The sequence below is a fragment of the Ctenopharyngodon idella genome, chromosome 5 (assembly GCF_019924925.1).
Source record: "Ctenopharyngodon idella isolate HZGC_01 chromosome 5, HZGC01, whole genome shotgun sequence".
Classification (NCBI taxonomy): Eukaryota; Metazoa; Chordata; class Actinopteri; order Cypriniformes; family Xenocyprididae; genus Ctenopharyngodon; species Ctenopharyngodon idella.
In genome coordinates, this window is record NC_067224.1 from 16,622,875 (window position 1) to 16,641,171 (window position 18,297).

General features: G+C 38.9%; 1 protein-coding gene across 1 annotated transcript in view; it reads right to left on the reverse strand.

Annotated features, from left to right (window-relative positions):
• The window catches only part of adgrv1 (adhesion G protein-coupled receptor V1), a 153,200-nt gene that overhangs the window by 81,891 nt on the left and 53,012 nt on the right, over window positions 1-18,297 (reverse strand). The window contains exons 31-57 of the mRNA XM_051895477.1: window positions 18,014-18,258; window positions 17,757-17,938; window positions 16,861-17,669; window positions 16,155-16,364; window positions 15,160-15,290; window positions 14,927-15,026; window positions 14,275-14,454; window positions 14,037-14,200; window positions 12,345-12,432; window positions 11,635-11,713; window positions 11,363-11,501; window positions 11,127-11,268; window positions 10,775-11,040; window positions 10,300-10,475; window positions 10,078-10,205; window positions 9,831-10,000; window positions 9,280-9,426; window positions 9,036-9,116; window positions 8,668-8,932; window positions 8,381-8,503; window positions 7,093-7,315; window positions 6,737-6,941; window positions 5,908-6,054; window positions 5,103-5,358; window positions 4,564-4,766; window positions 905-1,081; window positions 577-759 (exon numbers count right to left, since the gene is read on the reverse strand). Of these exons, the coding sequence (XP_051751437.1) occupies window positions 577-759; window positions 905-1,081; window positions 4,564-4,766; window positions 5,103-5,358; window positions 5,908-6,054; window positions 6,737-6,941; window positions 7,093-7,315; window positions 8,381-8,503; window positions 8,668-8,932; window positions 9,036-9,116; window positions 9,280-9,426; window positions 9,831-10,000; window positions 10,078-10,205; window positions 10,300-10,475; window positions 10,775-11,040; window positions 11,127-11,268; window positions 11,363-11,501; window positions 11,635-11,713; window positions 12,345-12,432; window positions 14,037-14,200; window positions 14,275-14,454; window positions 14,927-15,026; window positions 15,160-15,290; window positions 16,155-16,364; window positions 16,861-17,669; window positions 17,757-17,938; window positions 18,014-18,258 (5,219 nt within the window). The remainder of the gene's footprint in view (window positions 1-576; window positions 760-904; window positions 1,082-4,563; window positions 4,767-5,102; window positions 5,359-5,907; window positions 6,055-6,736; window positions 6,942-7,092; window positions 7,316-8,380; window positions 8,504-8,667; window positions 8,933-9,035; window positions 9,117-9,279; window positions 9,427-9,830; window positions 10,001-10,077; window positions 10,206-10,299; window positions 10,476-10,774; window positions 11,041-11,126; window positions 11,269-11,362; window positions 11,502-11,634; window positions 11,714-12,344; window positions 12,433-14,036; window positions 14,201-14,274; window positions 14,455-14,926; window positions 15,027-15,159; window positions 15,291-16,154; window positions 16,365-16,860; window positions 17,670-17,756; window positions 17,939-18,013; window positions 18,259-18,297) is intronic.

The following is an 18,297-nucleotide window of genomic DNA, read 5'->3' on the forward strand; positions in this document are numbered from 1 at the left end:
CACTTCCTAATTCCATCTCCTTTAGGATGCAAGGAATGAAAATGAGGATGAAAATCAAAGGAAAGCTTATTTGTACTTTGGAATATACTTGATCACTCAAGCAACACTTCAAAACGTCATCAGCTGCACCCAAGGGATCTGCTCTTATGTTCATAATAAATATTAATAAAGCAAGATGCTCTGTTGACATATTTGAGATGTATGGTTTATTTACACCATAAAGGTAAAACATGAATTGAAATTATTGTTACATGTAAAGGGGGATGAGAATTTGTACGTGTCAGGTTTTCTGACAAGAAAGACTTCCGCATGGGATACACCTGTGCATCCTCGCTCAAAGCTCCTGTGGAAGCTTCCTCACTTCTCGTTCCTTACCTCCTTGCGGTGCAATTTGATTTGAGATGTCCTTTGAGATGGCTAACTTTGAACAGTGTCACAGGCTGGAGAACAGAGGTACGATGAACCGAGGAAGCATCCATTTGAGAATTGAGAAGCACCCATGGAGGAACTTTCTACCTAATGCTTCTTCTCTTCCCCTCTTTAGTCAATAAAAAAATCACTTATGTTAATCTTTACCTGTCCCTCTTGAAATGTGAGGTTTCCAGAGGATGGACTAAAGTCCTCAATACTGGCTGTGACTGCTTGTGCCTCCCAGTATAGCACTAATCTACCAGATCTACCAGCCATTCGCATGACGGCCAGGCGAAAGACATTTCCAGGTGATGGTACCTCAAATGCCAGCACTGCCCCAGAGACATCCTAAAGGACAAGGGATTGTAGAAGTATGTTTGTTCTTCATTATTAATAAAGACTAAATAAATAATAAATTGCAATACAGTAAATGTATAAAAAGCCAATAAAATTGGTATAAAAATATAACTAGAAAAAATAATTGTAAACCAACTTTTGAGACATTGAAACTGAGAACTCCTCTTGGGTCATCGTTTTCTTGGATGGTGACCTCGGCTATCTCCAAACCAGGTCTTTTCACACTGGGCTGACCTGCTCCTGTGTCTCCACCCAAGAGTTCAACTCTGGTGATGTTTACAAGGAATGTCTCAGCCAGTTCAGGAATATCATCCTAAGAGCAAACACACATATACCATCCAGGGATTAATAAAGTTCTTTTCTATCCTATACTATCTACATGTCTACATGCAAGTCACATACTTTATTAGTTAAACCCCTTAGACATCCCATGCATGTCAACATAAGGGATAATTTCTCCAGAAGATTCTAAACAGCTTCTGTACAATTAATTTCTAACAACATGCTGATTTATGTCAGTAGTATTTCAGCCCAAACAAATCCAACATGTGGTTTTTGAGGCTGAACAACAGGCAAAAATATCTAACGACCGCTGCAATTTGCAGAGCATGAGCTATTCCAGGAGAAAACTGAAAAAATGTGGGGTTTTTGTGGTGATGATAGTAACTGGCTGTTGGCTTGTGCTCTAGGCAGTAGGAGGTCAGTCTGTCTCCTCGTCAGCTTCAGCACAGTGTGTCCTCAGGCTGAGTGACCTGAGACTAACTGTGAGGCTTAAGGGGAAGTCTCTTATGCTCACCAAGGCTGCAATTTAATCAATAATACAGCAAAAACAGTAATATCTGTTAATATTTCGAGGGAACTCAAAGCATTATAGTGTTGACGCTATGGGAATGTTAATACTCACTAGGCTATACTGAAAAATGCCTGCACTCAAGCTGTGATTAGAAACCTCCAGAAAACCAAAACATGCAACACAACCCAGGGATCTAAGTCCAGGGTTAACTCTTCAGTTGTCCTAGGTGCTTACTAAGAGACCATTTGTTAGAGCTTTCAGTATCTAGAGGTGTGAACACTCACCTCAGCTCAATGCCCCTGTCCCTGATAGAGCTTCTAGAGTCCTTGGGAGCAGAGCTAGCAAGGGAAGCTGTAAATAGACTCAACCATGTCGAGCTTACATCTTCCAACTGGAAGAGAGAAACAGACCAAAGAGTGGGACGCCTGTGGCGATCAACCACTACTGTTTCGCATTCACATTCCTCAGCATCATAAGAGCTCCTAGAAAGTAACCCAAGAGGGGGCATGCACTTTAACCTCTAGTTAATAAATAAGGGGAGGGTGACAGGTTAGGGAGTGGGACACCATAGAGATACAGTCCATCTCCTCTACACTGTCAGTTGTTGACCCTGATCCTCCTCAGAAGGAGGATAGTACAAATCTCTACAGATAATCTCTTCCTCATACTAGGGAGTGGGAGGCCTACAGCGACTTGACCACTACAACCAAGCCACTATGCCTTGGACCTCCAGGGACCGAGGTGACCCTCTGACTACACTCTTACTCTAAACAGGATGAGTTGACTTTATCTGAAAGAATCTTACTGCCAATTCACAGGGAAGGCACATTGCCTCGCTTCTACTTCTGATTACATAAACTGGAGGAAGCCACAGAGAGAGTGGGTCACATATAATAAACCTAGTCCACTTACACCCTGTAAAGCTCTTAGCCCTAGGCTGATGGTTGCTACTTGCAACTTATTTTCCTCCAAAAAAACGAAAAAGGCTGGAGGGGACAACAGATAAAAAAGTTGAACGCTAATAGTGATACAGTCCACTTTGTACTCTGCCTCTTCCTTTCAGACCTTTAGGGAAGCAGGTTGATATACCTCTAGTCTCCATATGATAACGAACTGGAGTGGGCGACAGAGAAGTGGGATGCAAATGGCGATACAACCCATCTTCTGATCTGTCAATGCTGCCCATATCGCTCCCCTACATCAGGGAAGAGTGTTCACATCGTCTCCAAATTAATTATGGAGGGGTTCCAATGTACCCATTCCCCGGACTTAAGCCCCTGGCTTAGCAGGATGTATTTAACAAATGGCATTTCCCTAGAGAATTGAACAGACATTGTTTATGTCTATTTCTTAGTCTCCACGCCTTCTCAAGCTGAAGAGGGTGATTAACTCACAGGTCACAACAATGCGGCACCGACTCATTCGTTAATCTGCCACTTGACTTCTTCATAGGAAAGTGCATGCTCAAACTGATCTCATGGGAGGCCAAAACCATCTCCAGCTCTCGTGCTGTAGAGGGGGCTTCAGGCAAGGGAGCGTTCCGCTCTATCTCTGCTCAACTAGCCACTTTTTTTGCCTCTTCATGCATCTCCAGGAGTCTATGTCCTTGTCCAACACCCACTACCCCTCTGGGATGCACCATGTGCCTCTGAACACTAGGTAAAACAGGCAAGACAGTGGATCTCAATCAGCAATTTTTGACCAACTCAATTATCTCAAAGCCTTGTTTACCCCTTCTCTCTTTCTCCTTTTTTTCCTCGGGCTTGCTTGCTCCCCTACCAGAGGTGACCTAATGCAGGACCTCACAGTTTCGGGTCCTCAGACCTGAAAGCTGAAACGACCTCCCTAAGTCCCTGTTCAGGCCTCGTCCAGGCATGCTGCCTCGATCCCCGACTCATTGGAGGGGGAGCGAAGGCTGCCACACTTGCTTTCCGACCCTCCTACCAGGAACTAGTCCCTGACAGTGGGTCAGAGGGACAATTCCAGGACAATCCCTCACCCTGATCCAGGTCCTTAAGATGGTCCTGGTAAGTCTGCAACACCGCCATGGTGTGCAGGGCTGTACTGGCCTAACCCGCCGCATAGACCTTGCCTACCAGCCGTGAGGTGGTTTGACATGGCTTGGATGGCAAGACCAGAGCCTTCAGTGAAGAGGTAGCTTGCAAGCACCTCTTCTACATGGGGTATCTTCATATATCTATGCTCACGCAGACCCTGGACATTTGAATAATTTGATGAAGAACCAGTGACTACGCAAGCCGAATATAGGGTTCTTGATCCAGACTGAGAGCCTCTGAGCTAGAGGTTGAAATCAGAGAAAGGGATGCACCCGTCTCGAATGCCTCCACTACTGCAAGGCACAGCGTTGAGTGCCCTTGAAAGGAAACTGTGAAAACTGTTTTCAGGATTATTTGAAAGTTTAAAAGAACAGCATTCATTTAAAATAGAAATCTAGAAATGCATCTTTGTAAATTAAAGTATTCTTTTTTTTTTTTTTTAAATCAAATTCAAAAGGAAAACACATGCAGCAAACTGCAGCAATCTGAAGCCAGCGAACAAACTGGGTCAGAGATCGCAGAATCTATCCGACCTAAAAAGCCTCAGCATTCATCTAAAAATCTCTATGAATGGGAGCATATTAAAACGCGATATCAACTCATCATAAATCAATAAATCAACTAATTATCATACAGTGTGCAAGTCTCCTCGCCTTCCAATGTCGATTGAGCTCGCTCCTGTTGCGTGTCTTCAAAGTGGCAACCCGAGTGAGCGTCGAGTAAGGAGGAGGGGGCGGGGCAAACAATATTTTGAATTTGGACTGCAGTACCCATTTCAACCACTAGCTGTCATTCTTACATAAAGCACCTTTAAACCTACAACTTTTAAATTATCAGACCAGATTTCCAACCACTACACCACAGCATCCCTATGCTTAGGAATCATTTTATCATTCGGAGGGTCTTTTTTATTATATGGCATCCCAGTGAAGTTGTGGTACTTACCGGCAGGATGGTAATGGACACCAAAACAACAGTAGCATTCTCCATCATGACGACTGTGGCCTCTTTGGCTACATAGTCAGTCCCCTCACTAGCCTGATTGACAGGTGGCAGGTGAAGGGCTGCTTTGGTGGTGTAATAGACTAATACATCCCTTGATGCTCCTTGATCTCTCACAATACTTAGTGTAATATTGCTTGGGCTCTCTGAAGTGAAAGGAATAAAAAGGGGGGAAAAAAAATACATCAGTGTCTTTCAAAAGCAAATATTTTCATATTTTAATGAATGGGGCAATTATTTATAAAAACACTGACAAATGAATTCCTCTCCTGAATTCCTCTTAACTATTCCAAAACTAAGTGTATGACTAGAAAATATGTACATATTTCTTCTGTGTAATTTGAATTATAGGAAATGTTGACTTAAACTTTTTAGTGGTAAACCACAGCAATGTTAATTGACTATCTTAGCCATTCATACACAGTTCATTATATTATTGTGCAGAAGTTCAAATGAGACAAAGTTGAACACAGATGAATTACTTTGAGGTTCTGGCATGATGAAGTACTGGGAATCCAGATGCCAGCCAATCACTCCATAGGGTGAACCATTGGCTTTAATGGTAAGGTTTGCTTGGGCTCGCTGATGGTCAATCATGGCTCCTCTGGTTGGATCAGTTATCCCAATTGTTGTGACCTTGGTCAGGACAATGGTGACTTTTTCTGCTAACTCTGGAATGTCATCAGCTAATACATTCAGTGATATGGTAGCAACAGCCTGGCTCTCAGAAAATGTCACCTACATGGAGAACAGATGAAGAGGGTGTAAAGAGGTCTGTAATTCTTTGTGCTTTACTGTATGTTTATTTTTTGACATTTAACAAGATATAACTGACAAAAATAACTGTAATTTGACCCTTCTGGTCAAATATTGCGCTGCAAACATCAATAACAGCTTTAACTTGTCAATGCTGGCAAATGGCCATGGTATAAGCGGGATAATCCACAGGGAGCTGTGCATTAAACGATTTGAATGCATTCCGTGGAGGTTCTTTGCCACCAAGTTGTGCATTAAAATAGTTTAATGCACAGCTAGCCATGGATTATCCCTTACATAAGATTGCAAAATTGGTTCTTTAAATAGTAAATTGTTTTTAAAAATGGTTGCTTGCATATTTCAGTCACAAGTATAACTACTAAAAATGGCAGCTCATAGTTAGAGCTATGATTTTGGACTAGAATGATAGTCTGCAGTTCACAATATACTATTTAAAATATGCAATTCAGTCAAATAGCATTATTAAAACAACTGAAAACAGAAAATACATGGAATGCAAGCAGCTCTCACCACTCCTGAAGTGGGAAAAATATCATCCAGACTACCATAGGTGCTCCAGTGCACTGTTAGTCTGCCAAACCTGCCTCTCCTCCTCTCGATGCTCAGAGAAACAGGGTTATTATCCTCCAGCTCATCGACCTCCCTCATTAAAGAGTTCTATATACAAATACATGTTTATAAAATATATTATCAACTCTGTGCACAAATAGCTTCAGTAAATAAAATGTTTAGTCTTTGAAAGATAACAGCTCTGTGAAATGGACACTATTTTACATTTAAAGTATTAAGAAAAGACAACTTCAGGCAAAAACATTGTTTTTTCGTGCACTGGTAAATTTTGGGCTATTTGGCTTTCCATGTTGTTGTTTCAGAGTAGTAAAAAAAAAACATCCAAAATACACATTTGAATGTTTTGTTTTACAATTTCAATATAAATATGTAAAGGCAGTTTTTCTCAAAATTTTTTTTTCTCCTGCACTGAGCCAAAAATCTCCAGTCCAGTTCAAAAATGTCTTCAGTTGCACTTACATACACCAAACTTCACAGTTTTATTCTTATAAATTCAAATGTTCAGATTTTGGTTTTAAAAAATGTATGCAAATTAATGCATATTTAATTAGATACTGCCTCATTTGCATTTTTAAACATACCATTACAGAAAACTTGCAATATAAAAAATGTTTACAATTCTTAATGTAATTAATCAGCTGGGGAAGTACGGTGATATCTATTAGTTACTTTTCAACTGGGGCGTCTTGCCTTGGCTATATTATTGAGGGGCACTTTGGGAGTTACATTTTTAGATAACAGCATCGGTAATATACTTTAATCCTGATACCTGTGCAAAGCCTACAATCCCATAAGCATCATCGTTTGCCGGAATGAACAAGGTCACTTGACCACGAAAGCCAATTTCTGCCCCTCCTTTGGGGTTCTTGAGGCTGACACGAAAATGTTCTTCTTCCTCAGGAACATCGTCATCAATTATATTCACTGCTATGTCTAGCTCACGCACCCCAGGCTGAAAAAAAAGCTCTCCTGAACTGAGAATAAGAGATGGAAATATCAATGAACACTGGTATTAGACAGAGCTAGAAAAAGATATACAGTATAACACAACAAAGAGGAATTTAAAACACAGAAATCAAACTATTTTTCTTTGTTCTTATGGTTTACTTAACAAAAGTCACATACTTGGGAATGAAGTCAGATTGATTGGACACTGAAGTCAGCTCATATATGGCAGAGTTTGATTCTCCAGTGGCTATGATAAGACTCTTGGTAGAATTGAGAGATGGAACAGGAAGATACAGGAACTCTTGTGCAGACGGAGACTTGAGCACTTCAGCAAACTGCCTCAGATCTGACCTCCATGAGTGCAGGGCTGAACCATTTAGACCCGCAAGCAACAGGTGAGCTAAGAAACAAATAAGCTTGTCAGTCTAATTTCTCAATACTGATGGTTTTGCTGTGCATGATACTGTAAATGACATGAAGCCTACTCACTTGCAAGGCAAACAAATGGTTAAATATATTCAAGTGAGACAACATAAATCAAATATGCATTATGCAAATACATGTCCATTCAAAAGTTTGGGTACGTAAGATGTTTAATGTTTTAGAAAAAAGTCTCTTATGCTCACCAAGGCTGCATTTACTTGATCAAAATATTACTGTTTTTACTGTATTTGTGAAATATTATTACAATTTAAAATAACAGTTTTCTATTTTAATACTCTTTAAATGTAATTTATTCCTGTGATGGCAGTGCTGAATTTTCAGCAGCCATTACTCCAGTCTTAAGTGTCACATGATCATTCAGAAATAATTTTTATATGCTGATTTGGTGCTCAAGAAACAAACAAAAGCATTGTGCTGCATAATCTTTTGTGGAAACCATGATACTTTTGTTCAGGATTTAAAAGAAAGTTCATAAGAACAGCATTTCTTTGTAATGGAAATTGTATCAATGTAAAAGTTTTTTTACAGTCAATTTTGATCAGTCTGCATCCTTGAGAAATAAATATAATAAAAAAAAAAAAAAATGTACTGACCCTAAACTTATGAATGGTAGTGTGGATACAAGAAAGAAGATGCAAATATAATGTTACAAATATTATGATTATATAATCGTTTTGAATTTTCAACATATTTAATAATTGTAAGTCAAAAAAGTTTTAAACATTAATGTTTGAATAGAGCTTAAATGAAGTTTCAGTCTGATATAGTTGCAGAAGTTCGATGCATAGGGTTAAGTGTTTAGAACAAACTCCTAACCAGACCCCAAACATGTCTGAGGAATATCAATACAATTCTGCCTTGCAAGCACTTTTATTATTACATGTAAATTAAAATACCAATACACTAAGCCATATAATTTTGGTAAATCTGAAATATGGGTAAAAGTATCCTTAATGTTAGTGGAAACACACTAAATGTGTTATTATTTAAACAGACTGCACTATATTGTCTGGCAACTCACATATTCCCGAAAGAGGGGTGAAGGGGAGGACTGAAAAGAGGCCGGGAAATGGGATGGACTGTGTCTGCTGGAAGAAGCTTTGCTGAGAACCCCATATAAACACTTCACATCTTGGGCTTAAACCTTTTGGTAAATAATAAAGACAATGTGAACATTAGATACTGATACAGGGGAGCAAGAAAAAAAAAGAAGCTAATTTTCAAAATCACACAAACAGTGTCAAAACATCTTCGAATTGAGAGTGCTATTAAACTGCTATAGTACTACAGACTGCATATGACTGTTACCTTCAGTAACGATGAGGAGAAACGTATCTCCTCCCATCTGAAATGATTCCACTTGCTTGACTCGAGTATTGACTGCTAAGGGTTGAGGGTTTTGGAAACGTCCATTATTCCACTGGTAGATGAGACATGCTGATGATGTTCTGTTCCTGCACACGGCCAGATGCTGTAGGTTGCTGCTGCCTCGTCTGAAGGGTACGGCTGTGGTGATGTCTTGTAACTCCAGACTTTGATGGAGGGAGAATGAGCCTCCAGTCCACACAAAGATCTTAGGACATAGAGGAAATAATCTTAATATTGTATTACTTTCTATTACTATGTTATGTATATTCCATGTAGTACTCAAAATTTCTATGTCAGTTTGAGTTTACCTCACTAGAAGCTATCAAATATTGCTGGAGCTCAGTGGAGAAGTGTTTAACACTGAAACTGCTCACAGTAAAAGTCTGCTCCTACAGAATGGGACAACATTGAACAATTTAGAAAAGCACCATATTAGAAAATACAAATCTGACCATAGTGAGATAAACCAGTTTACAATTATTGCACGATAAGCACAATTGCAGCTATTGTTAATAGCATCTAAGAAAAAGATAAAATCAGCAGCATACTCACTTGAGTAAGGTTGAGGTCAGCCTGAAGGCGAAATAAACTGATTGTGGCAGTTAATGACATGGTGCTGTTCGCATGGGAAACTGCCACATAGCTGGAGCCATTTACTGTAAAACTCACACAAGAGCTGGGATTCTGGATGCCGACAAACTATGAGAAACAGAGTGAGAAAGAGAGAAAACGAATAAAGAAGTGAAAGTGAAGAATAGAATGAAATAATAAGAAATACTTGTTAAGATAAAAATAACTTAATGAATAAAATAAATAAAATTAAATTAACTTATTATTAAATGAACATTATTTTATTCATTAAAATAATATGTGTATACAATTTTGTTGTAAGCAATCATCAAAATGCATTGAATGCAGTTCCTTCTACCAAAACCAGTACTTGAGGTGGGCCGGTACGCACTGGCACTTAATGTTTCAGAAAGTTTTAGAAACGACACTTCTCACGACAAACACCCCTCCCTCCCCCACCAAAGGGGAACACCACCCCCCAAGCACTGACCAAAACTACATGTATTGAGCTTTTAACTGAATTCAAAACATACCTCCACAGGCACTAACATGCCCTGCCACTTGTAGAGCACAGCCTGGTTCTGAGCTGGACCTCTGAGCAGCCTCAGAACCAGAGCAGAGTCTTCACTGGACACTGTACACCAGACTGATGCCAAGCTGTCCCTGATAGACTGATACACAGCCAGCAGTGGCTGCTCTCCCCCTACAAATACATTAAACAATCTTTGGTTATACAGTTTGTGAGTCCACTGAATTAAACTTACTAGTGCAATTTCTTACTCATTCCAAATGCTGTTCCTGACCGCGTCTCCCATTCCACACTGACAGCTGACTCCAGCCCATTACTGCGAGATATAGTCAGGTACACCGTACCGGTACGCTCCTCCACTGTCATGGTGTCCAGAGTCCTGGAGAACACACACATACAGTTGATGCAGGAGTTGTGGGTCTGTGTGTGGTAACAAAAGCCTGACATCTATTTAGAGCAGACTGTGAATGTACCTATTAAATGATGGTGATATTCTGAACAGCCCTAGAGGAGCCTGGTTCTGCAATACGGTGATATAAGTCTGCAGTGAATCTCCCAGCCGAGCACCTCCAGTTGGGTTGGACAGAGTCACTGTGAATGTCTCATTCATCTCTGGTTCGGCATCCAGAACAGCCCAGATCTCTAATGTCTAGAAAACAAAAATGATACTATTGAGAGCCTCCTCTTTGAAAAACCACTGGTTCCTTATGTATTTTCTCAACTTAAATATAGTTGTGCTGTAATATGTGTTACAATATATGCTATTTAACTATTACACAAATTAGGAGAATTTAAAAATGTAAAGATATCAAAATTTCAGTTTCACTTTTTTTTTAATTAAATAAAAAAATAATTAAGTAAAAAAAGTCCCATAAAACTTTAATAGGAAACTTAAAATAAAAAAGAAACCTAAATACTTCGGTCAACTGGAATAAGAGCTTCATATACCTTGAATCTGACTCCATCCTCAAGCACAACAAAGCCAGAGGAAGGTGTGAGATCATCAGTGTACAGGGATCCATTGGCATCAGTGATGGTGAACTGGACCGTTACTGTGCCAAATGTGCCCTGAGGAGGGTCTCGTATGATGTAGAGATTGGCCACACTCTCCCCCAGACCTGACATAGAGGTCGGCTCCCTTAACAGGAAGTGCTCACTGTTATTGAAGGATATGATTCCATGACCATCGTCATTGGCCAGAATAGTCACGGTAGCTATGGAAACACATGAGATAGAGATTACACGGTACTGTAGAGTCATGGAAAGTCATGAATGTTTAGTGTCTCCCAGCATAACAGACCTGTAGTGTTCTCTCCCAGTTCCAGCCCTGCCGACGGGTTTGTTAGAATTAATTGGAATGTCTCATCGCCTTCAGGAATGGCATCATCTAAAATCTGGACTTCGATAAACTTGTGCCGTTCTCCATCCACAAAGTGGATCATCTGTGCAATTTACAGTATGTGCTCAATAAATATAAACAACAAAGGCTTAATAGTTAATGCTATTCAGAAACAAGAAAGAATGTTTGTGACTTACTGATGGAGTGGCATTGAAATCCAGACCCAACTGAGCCTCTAGATTCTGGGCATAAAAGAACAGGGACACATTTCCATACGTCCCGGCATCACGGTAGGCCACCAGATTTAACACGCCAATAGTCTCATTTACCACGTAGCTGAAGAAAAAGAAATGCATACATTACTGAAACAGTTTTTACATTAAAAATGTTTATTTTTTTAACATTAATGCCTCTCTGAGAGATACCATAATTCACAATGGTTGAAAAAAGGTTGAATGGAAGTTCATACTCTATGTTTTGCCAGCCAATGATCCCTTGGATTCCATCATTAGCATTGATGCTGATCTCTGCTACAAGGCCTTCAGTATCTGGAAAGACAGGCATGAATGAATGAATGAATGGTCTGACTTTAAGGGATAGGATTATGGGCAATGGCAGCATGCTTTGGGTTTCTCAAGAAGCGCACATTCAGGAAAAGCACAAATCAAAAGGACATCTGTCACATTATTAATCATCCTCTATTACTACACCAATAGTCATCTACCAATACGTTGTAAAAAATAAATAAATCTAATAGTCATCTACCAAATACTCTACACAAATCACTGATTATAAGCGAGGAGAATGGGCTGTCTTTGGGAATGATAGAGCTCAGACTGCTGTGAGTTGTCAATTATGTTGTCAATTTATGTTGGATATATGTTGGTAGTTAAATATATAAAAATGCAACTGACAATAAGTTAAAAAAAACAAAAAAAAAAAAAAAAACACTACAGCATATCAAGCACAGGTGTGGGTATCCATTACCTTTCAATGAATAGTAAATCTCTAGGAAAGGATGTGAGACAAGATTGAAGTTCAAGATGAAATTATAATTGAAAGAAGAACCTAAAACCTAATTAAATGTGGCACATTCAAAAAAGCAAAGTGAATAATTACAGAATTTAAAACATTATTTAATAGGTTCAATCTGCATAATTATCTTCTTAATCATCTTACTTAGTTTAGGGGCAGCTAGAAGGGTGGTTATGAGGACAGCTGATGTTATATTAACTAAGAAAAACTCTTGCAGCTCAGGGATGTCATCCTGTTAAAGAAAAAGAAAAAATATGTTTCTTGATTAATGCAAACATGCTAAAACATGATGATTTAGCATCTAAAAATCATTCTTTATTTATTAACAATAAAATGAATACTGTTCAAATGTAGCCACTAGACCCTTTCACACATTAAACCTGGTAATTTACTGTAAAATTACTGTGAGATTGACTTTTCTGATGAATACACAAATGTACTGTTCACACAAGCAACAGTGTTCTGTTTTTTTTTTGTTTGTTTGTTTGTTTTTTTTACTGGTTAGATACCATTCACACATTGAACTGAACTGAATCAACATTGAACTGACTCAAAGTGAATAACGACACTATTGTCTTGAGCTGCTTATAGCTAAACTGAACTAATTTCATAACTGATTAAACTTAACAGTTATTGAACTGAACTGAATCAACACAATAGAATTAAATTCTGTTTGCATTTCACTGATTCTTTTTTAAAGCTGCTTTGAAACAATCTGTATTGTATAAAGCACTATATAGATAAAGGTGACTTGACTTAAAGGCACAATATGTAGGATTTTTGCAGTAAAATATCCAAATAACACTTAGCAAGTGTTATATATTTTGTGCAGTTGAGTACTTACAATGTCTCAAATGTTTCCAACTATTTGTAAACCGTGAGAAAATCGCGATTTTAACCAAGGACAGGGGATGTGTCCGGGAGTCGTCTGTCAATGGCGTCATATCCGCGTTACCCTCGGTTTCCATGGAAACACTAAAGACGCTTTAATATATTACATGTTTTATTAGACAAGGGAATAACTGTTTGGTTGCATTTATAGACAGAAAACGAATTATTGTTATATAGCTCAACACGTTTAGTCTTATTGTTTAAATCTAGTTTCTTGATTTTCCGAGAGTACCATGCTTTTACCATGCCTCAGAGAAAAACACTATTTTGTCAAGTAATATAGCATTTTCTCCATCATACAATATGTTTTAAAAATAATTGCATGCCATTTATCAACACAAGCCACACAGTGTTTATTATAATGATATTCTAAAATCGATCTAGCTTACTGCAGTGTGCAACAAGTGTCTCACAGCAGCCGCTGAGCGAATGCACAGAGTAACGTTATAACAACTGAGTGACAAGGGGATGATCACACAGAATTTGTTTTTGCTCTTAACAACATGGAACACGTCACAGTTACTATAGTATTGCAGTTACTATATTGTGCAATATTAACTGCAAAGCCGCAGTGCTGATTATTAGAAAAGAACAGTCAGATGTCTTTCTAGTGCATGTTTACATAGAAGAAAAAAAGCAAAAAAAAAAAAAAAGCAACAGAGCTTACTGTAAACAGCTCCGACAGAGCTTTATGTTTGGCCCAAAGCAAACTTTTTACATCAGCACGTTCTGACCACACACTTTCTCATATGGTAATCCTATTTGATGTTGATTTGATTTGTTCACGCATAGCAACATAATGTTACCGGAAAATTGCTGAACTGATTTACCGGTATTTATGAAATGGTCATGTTAACACATGATTTGTAAACGGTAATTTACCAGTAATTTACCAGTAAAACTGTATGTGTGAAAGGGGCTACTGTTAAAACAGCAGCATCATACATCTATGATGGTGATGGGGATGGACACAGACGTCTGTCCATCCTGCATGATCACAGAGCTGGCGACGTATCTGAAGTCCTGGTCTGGTTGGGCTAGAGCTCCCTCAGTCTGTCTGAGGTCCTGCAAAGAGCCTTGCACGGTCTCATAGCTTATATTTACAGCACCTGTGGGGGAAAGGAGCAATATTTACATCCCCATACTTCAGGACAACACCGTTTAATTTTCTAGCGTAACTAACCTGATGCACCAAACTCTCTGTTTATGTAAATCCAGATGGTGGTGTCTTTCTCATCTGTGGTAATTTTTAAGGATGAGGGGGCGATGCTGAGCAAACCAAATGGCTCGTCACTAGCTTCCACACTCACCACTGCTTCACGACCCTGAGCACTCAGAGCTGCCATCCCTGTCTTGGTAACCCCTGAGAGAATTATATATGATTATTATTTAAAAAAAAAAAAAAAATAGAATAAAGAATAGAATAGAATAAGTACAACCTAAAGTGTTTATAATATGTTAAGCAGTTAAGCTACGATCAAGCTAGAGACCCTGAAGTGTAAACAGTCATTATTATAATGATAAAGTGGAAATTGTGATTAACAAGCAAGTTAACAAGATAAGAAAACAACAGCTAATGTTTTTATGTGTGTGTGTTTTTTTTAAATAATTTTTATATCATTTTCTCAGTTTTCCCCCAAATCTTAGACTTGTTTTCCTTAAAACAAGATAATTTACCTGACAAGGAAAACGTAGTGAAATATTTAGAAAATTTTTAACATTTATAAACAACAGTAAATGTTAGCGGCCTTGCTAAACATGGTAACATGAGACTGAACTTGAATATACATTAAACTTTCAAGGAACTCCTTCCTGTGTGCGTTTCTGAAAAATACCTTTGGTTTGTATATTTGACAGGATAACTCTGTACTCCTCTCTTTCTTCTGGTGTGGTATCCTCAAGTAGCTTTATCACTATAGTATTATTTAGCATTCCCTGAAACAGAAAATGAGACAGAACATTAACAGAACATTGTCAATTGATTTCAATAGTAAACTAATACATGGGCTTGATGGTTTAATATAAATGCTCAAATGATCTGGTCAAACAGTATGTTTTTCTACATTACCTCAGAGAAAAAGAGAGTTCCAGAGGTGTCTGCAAAAGTCATTGAGACTCGAGGGCCTTCAATTCTCCATTCCACGGTAACATTTCCAATAGCAGGAGCTGTTCTCTCCACCAGCAGAGACAAACTATCACCTGTTGAATACAATAAACATCTAACCTTAGCTATTAACCATTTTCTTGGTGTAATAAGGTGTTGATAGCCTCAACAGACTTCACGCTATTGTAATTTGAAGGCAATATGTGATGAGTGCACTGGTTTGCAAACTTTTTAGCCCTTAATTGATATTTTAGAAGCTCATATTAGCCTGAGATGTGTGAGTATAAGACTTCCTCTTCCTTGCTGACTAGATTAACTACTCTAGAGTTGCAAAGACAACTGTATATACGGGGATAGAATTCACGTGTCCTGTCACGCATGCATGATGACACCAAACCATTTCCCCCAATGTAGCAGCTGTTGCAGATCTCTCTTCACTCATCTCATCTCGGTACTATTACTAGTTACTATGGGGCACAAACTAATGCCTAATTATCCATTTACAACATGTTTCAAATGCCTCCACACCTGCACATACCACTAATATAAGTTAAATAAATTATGTTACTCTTAAACCCACCTCTGTCTGATGGGAAATTACAAAAATAAATACATCATGATGACCTATGATCAAGTCTGATCTGCTTACCTACAGTGGATTAACAAGATTAAAGGGCTGTTCACACCAAAGATACTAACTGTAAAGCTAACTATAAAGTTTTAATAATCATTCTAATTATACTACAGCTATAACAATATCATTGGAAATACTTTCAGAATTCAGCTGATGAACGATTAAAAAAAAAAAAAAAAAAAAAAACATTTACAGCCAATGCTCTTATAATAACTGCAGCCTGCTCTTACAATAAAACAGAATGTTATTGTTCACTGGTGTGGATGCTAATATAGTTATAATTCTAATTCTTGGTCTTAAATGTTGGAAGTTAGAGAAAACTGACCCTCTCTGACGATGACCGATCGTGAGGCTGTGTGGAAACCCACAACCCCTGCTGCATTGTCATTGGCCAGGATGAGGATGGTGACGGTGTCCGAACTGGGAAGGATACGGCTACCACCCTCAGTACTCACTAACCCAATCTGTAAAGTCTCGTTGTCTTCAGGTTTCATGTCATCCGTGATGAAAAACTCAAGGGTCTTCTTTACATCACCTTAAAGGAACATACAGGAGGTCATTCATCTACTGAAAAATCGCTGAAATGAAGAATATACTTCAGTTAGGCTTTTCACATTTTTATTTATTTATATTTATATTTTATTTATTTATTTGACTGATATGTATGTATTTATTTGATTTTCATTCATTCATTCATTCATTCATTTAAATTTCCCCCCAAAACTGTAGAGTGTAGTAATAGCATATATATGCAGAATTTGCCATTCACAGCCACAAAAAACAAAAACAAACAAACAGACAAAAAAAAAAAAAAAAAAACTGTATTATCAGCTCTTTTAATCCTGAATTAAAAAGACCAAAGAAGTACTAAGTATGACCACTGTGAAATAAAAATAAAAAATAAAAATACTCTTGTTAAAACATTCAAGTGTGAAAAGCCCATATGACAAAAGCACATATTGCTAAAGTAACCCTGTTGACTAGTCATGGCCAGTGTTTTCCATCAAAAACACAAAGTAAACAAGACTAACCCTCTGCGAAGATGAGGGTCTCCCCCGTCCCATTGAAGTCAGTGTTGGGTGCGGCACTGCCGCCAACATACTTCCACTCCACTGTAACCTGTCCCATACTGCCTCCTCTCCTCTCAATGACCAGCAGAACTGTAGTTCTGGGTTCCTCCCTCACTTCCAGATACAGCCCATCTTGAGTGGCATTAGGGTTAATGCTGTAGAGCAGAAATATTCCAAATGCATCTCCATTCATCCCTATAGTCACCAAAGCTACGTCCGGCTGCTGGATCATTGGCAAGTTCTTGGCAGTTGCGGTCATGTTGACCAAGCTAACCTTCAGGATTTTAATCATGAAACTCTCATCCACCTCTGGCAAAGAGTCAGTCAAAATGGGTACAGTGAGGTTAGCGACTCCCGATCTGTCCAGCATGGTTGCGGTCTGAGCCGTCATGGTTATGTAGTCGCTCCCAGCAACAGCCTGTGAGCTAAACAGCGAGGCGGCCGCTGTGGTGTTTTTTAAATAGGTGAAGGTTTGTGGGGAAGAACTCAATTGCCTGGCCCCAGACGTTACCCAGAAGCAACTCGCTCTGGGGGTGTTGATATAGCTGAAAGCTTGGCAAGCTCGCTCTCTAAGGCAGAACGCGGCACAGAAATTCAAGATGTTTGTGTCTGTAGTGATGTTGATGGGTCTGCGGAGGGCATTAGATGGCGCTCCAGCCAATGAAGAATCATAGTAAACCAGGAAATCTCGGCCTTCCCTTTGAGCATTGCTTACAATATCAATCTCAGAGGTGCTGTAAACAATCTCCAGCATGCCAAAAGTTCCACCACTGCAGTAAAAACACACAAAAAAAACAACATAATGTACAGTCCAAAACAAAATTAGTTCAAAAACATGGGAAACAAAGGTACATTACCTTCTTCGAACTGTAACGTTCGCAATAGAGAACCCTTCCAGAGGCTCCTGGACGCGGTATACTGCTTGCTCAAAGTACACGGTTCCGTGAGGGTTGTCATTGGCAGGAACAATGATATCAACCTCTTTCTCAGGCCCAATGTTCCCACCATTGGTGGCACTTACAAGTTGAACCTTTATAACCTAAATTAAACAGATACATTTAAGTAATACAGAGTTTTCATACAACCTTATAAACCTTAAAAAAACAAGACTTACCTCTTCAATTTCAGGTACATCATCAGCCAAAACCTCCACTTTCAGTGTCTTTAATGTTTCTCCAGGATCAAACTTGACCTCACCAGACAAAGGTCTGAGATCACCAGTGGCAGGTCTCCCATTGATTGTGGCTCTCCACTGGACAACGACTTCGCCCATGGTTCCAGCGTTCCTCACTATGGGTAGGGAGACCTCAAATGCATTCACTGCTGGCTCCTCAACTGTGAAGGGTGCAGCCTGAAAAACTAACAATCAAAAATATATTACTTCTCTTCAATTATGTG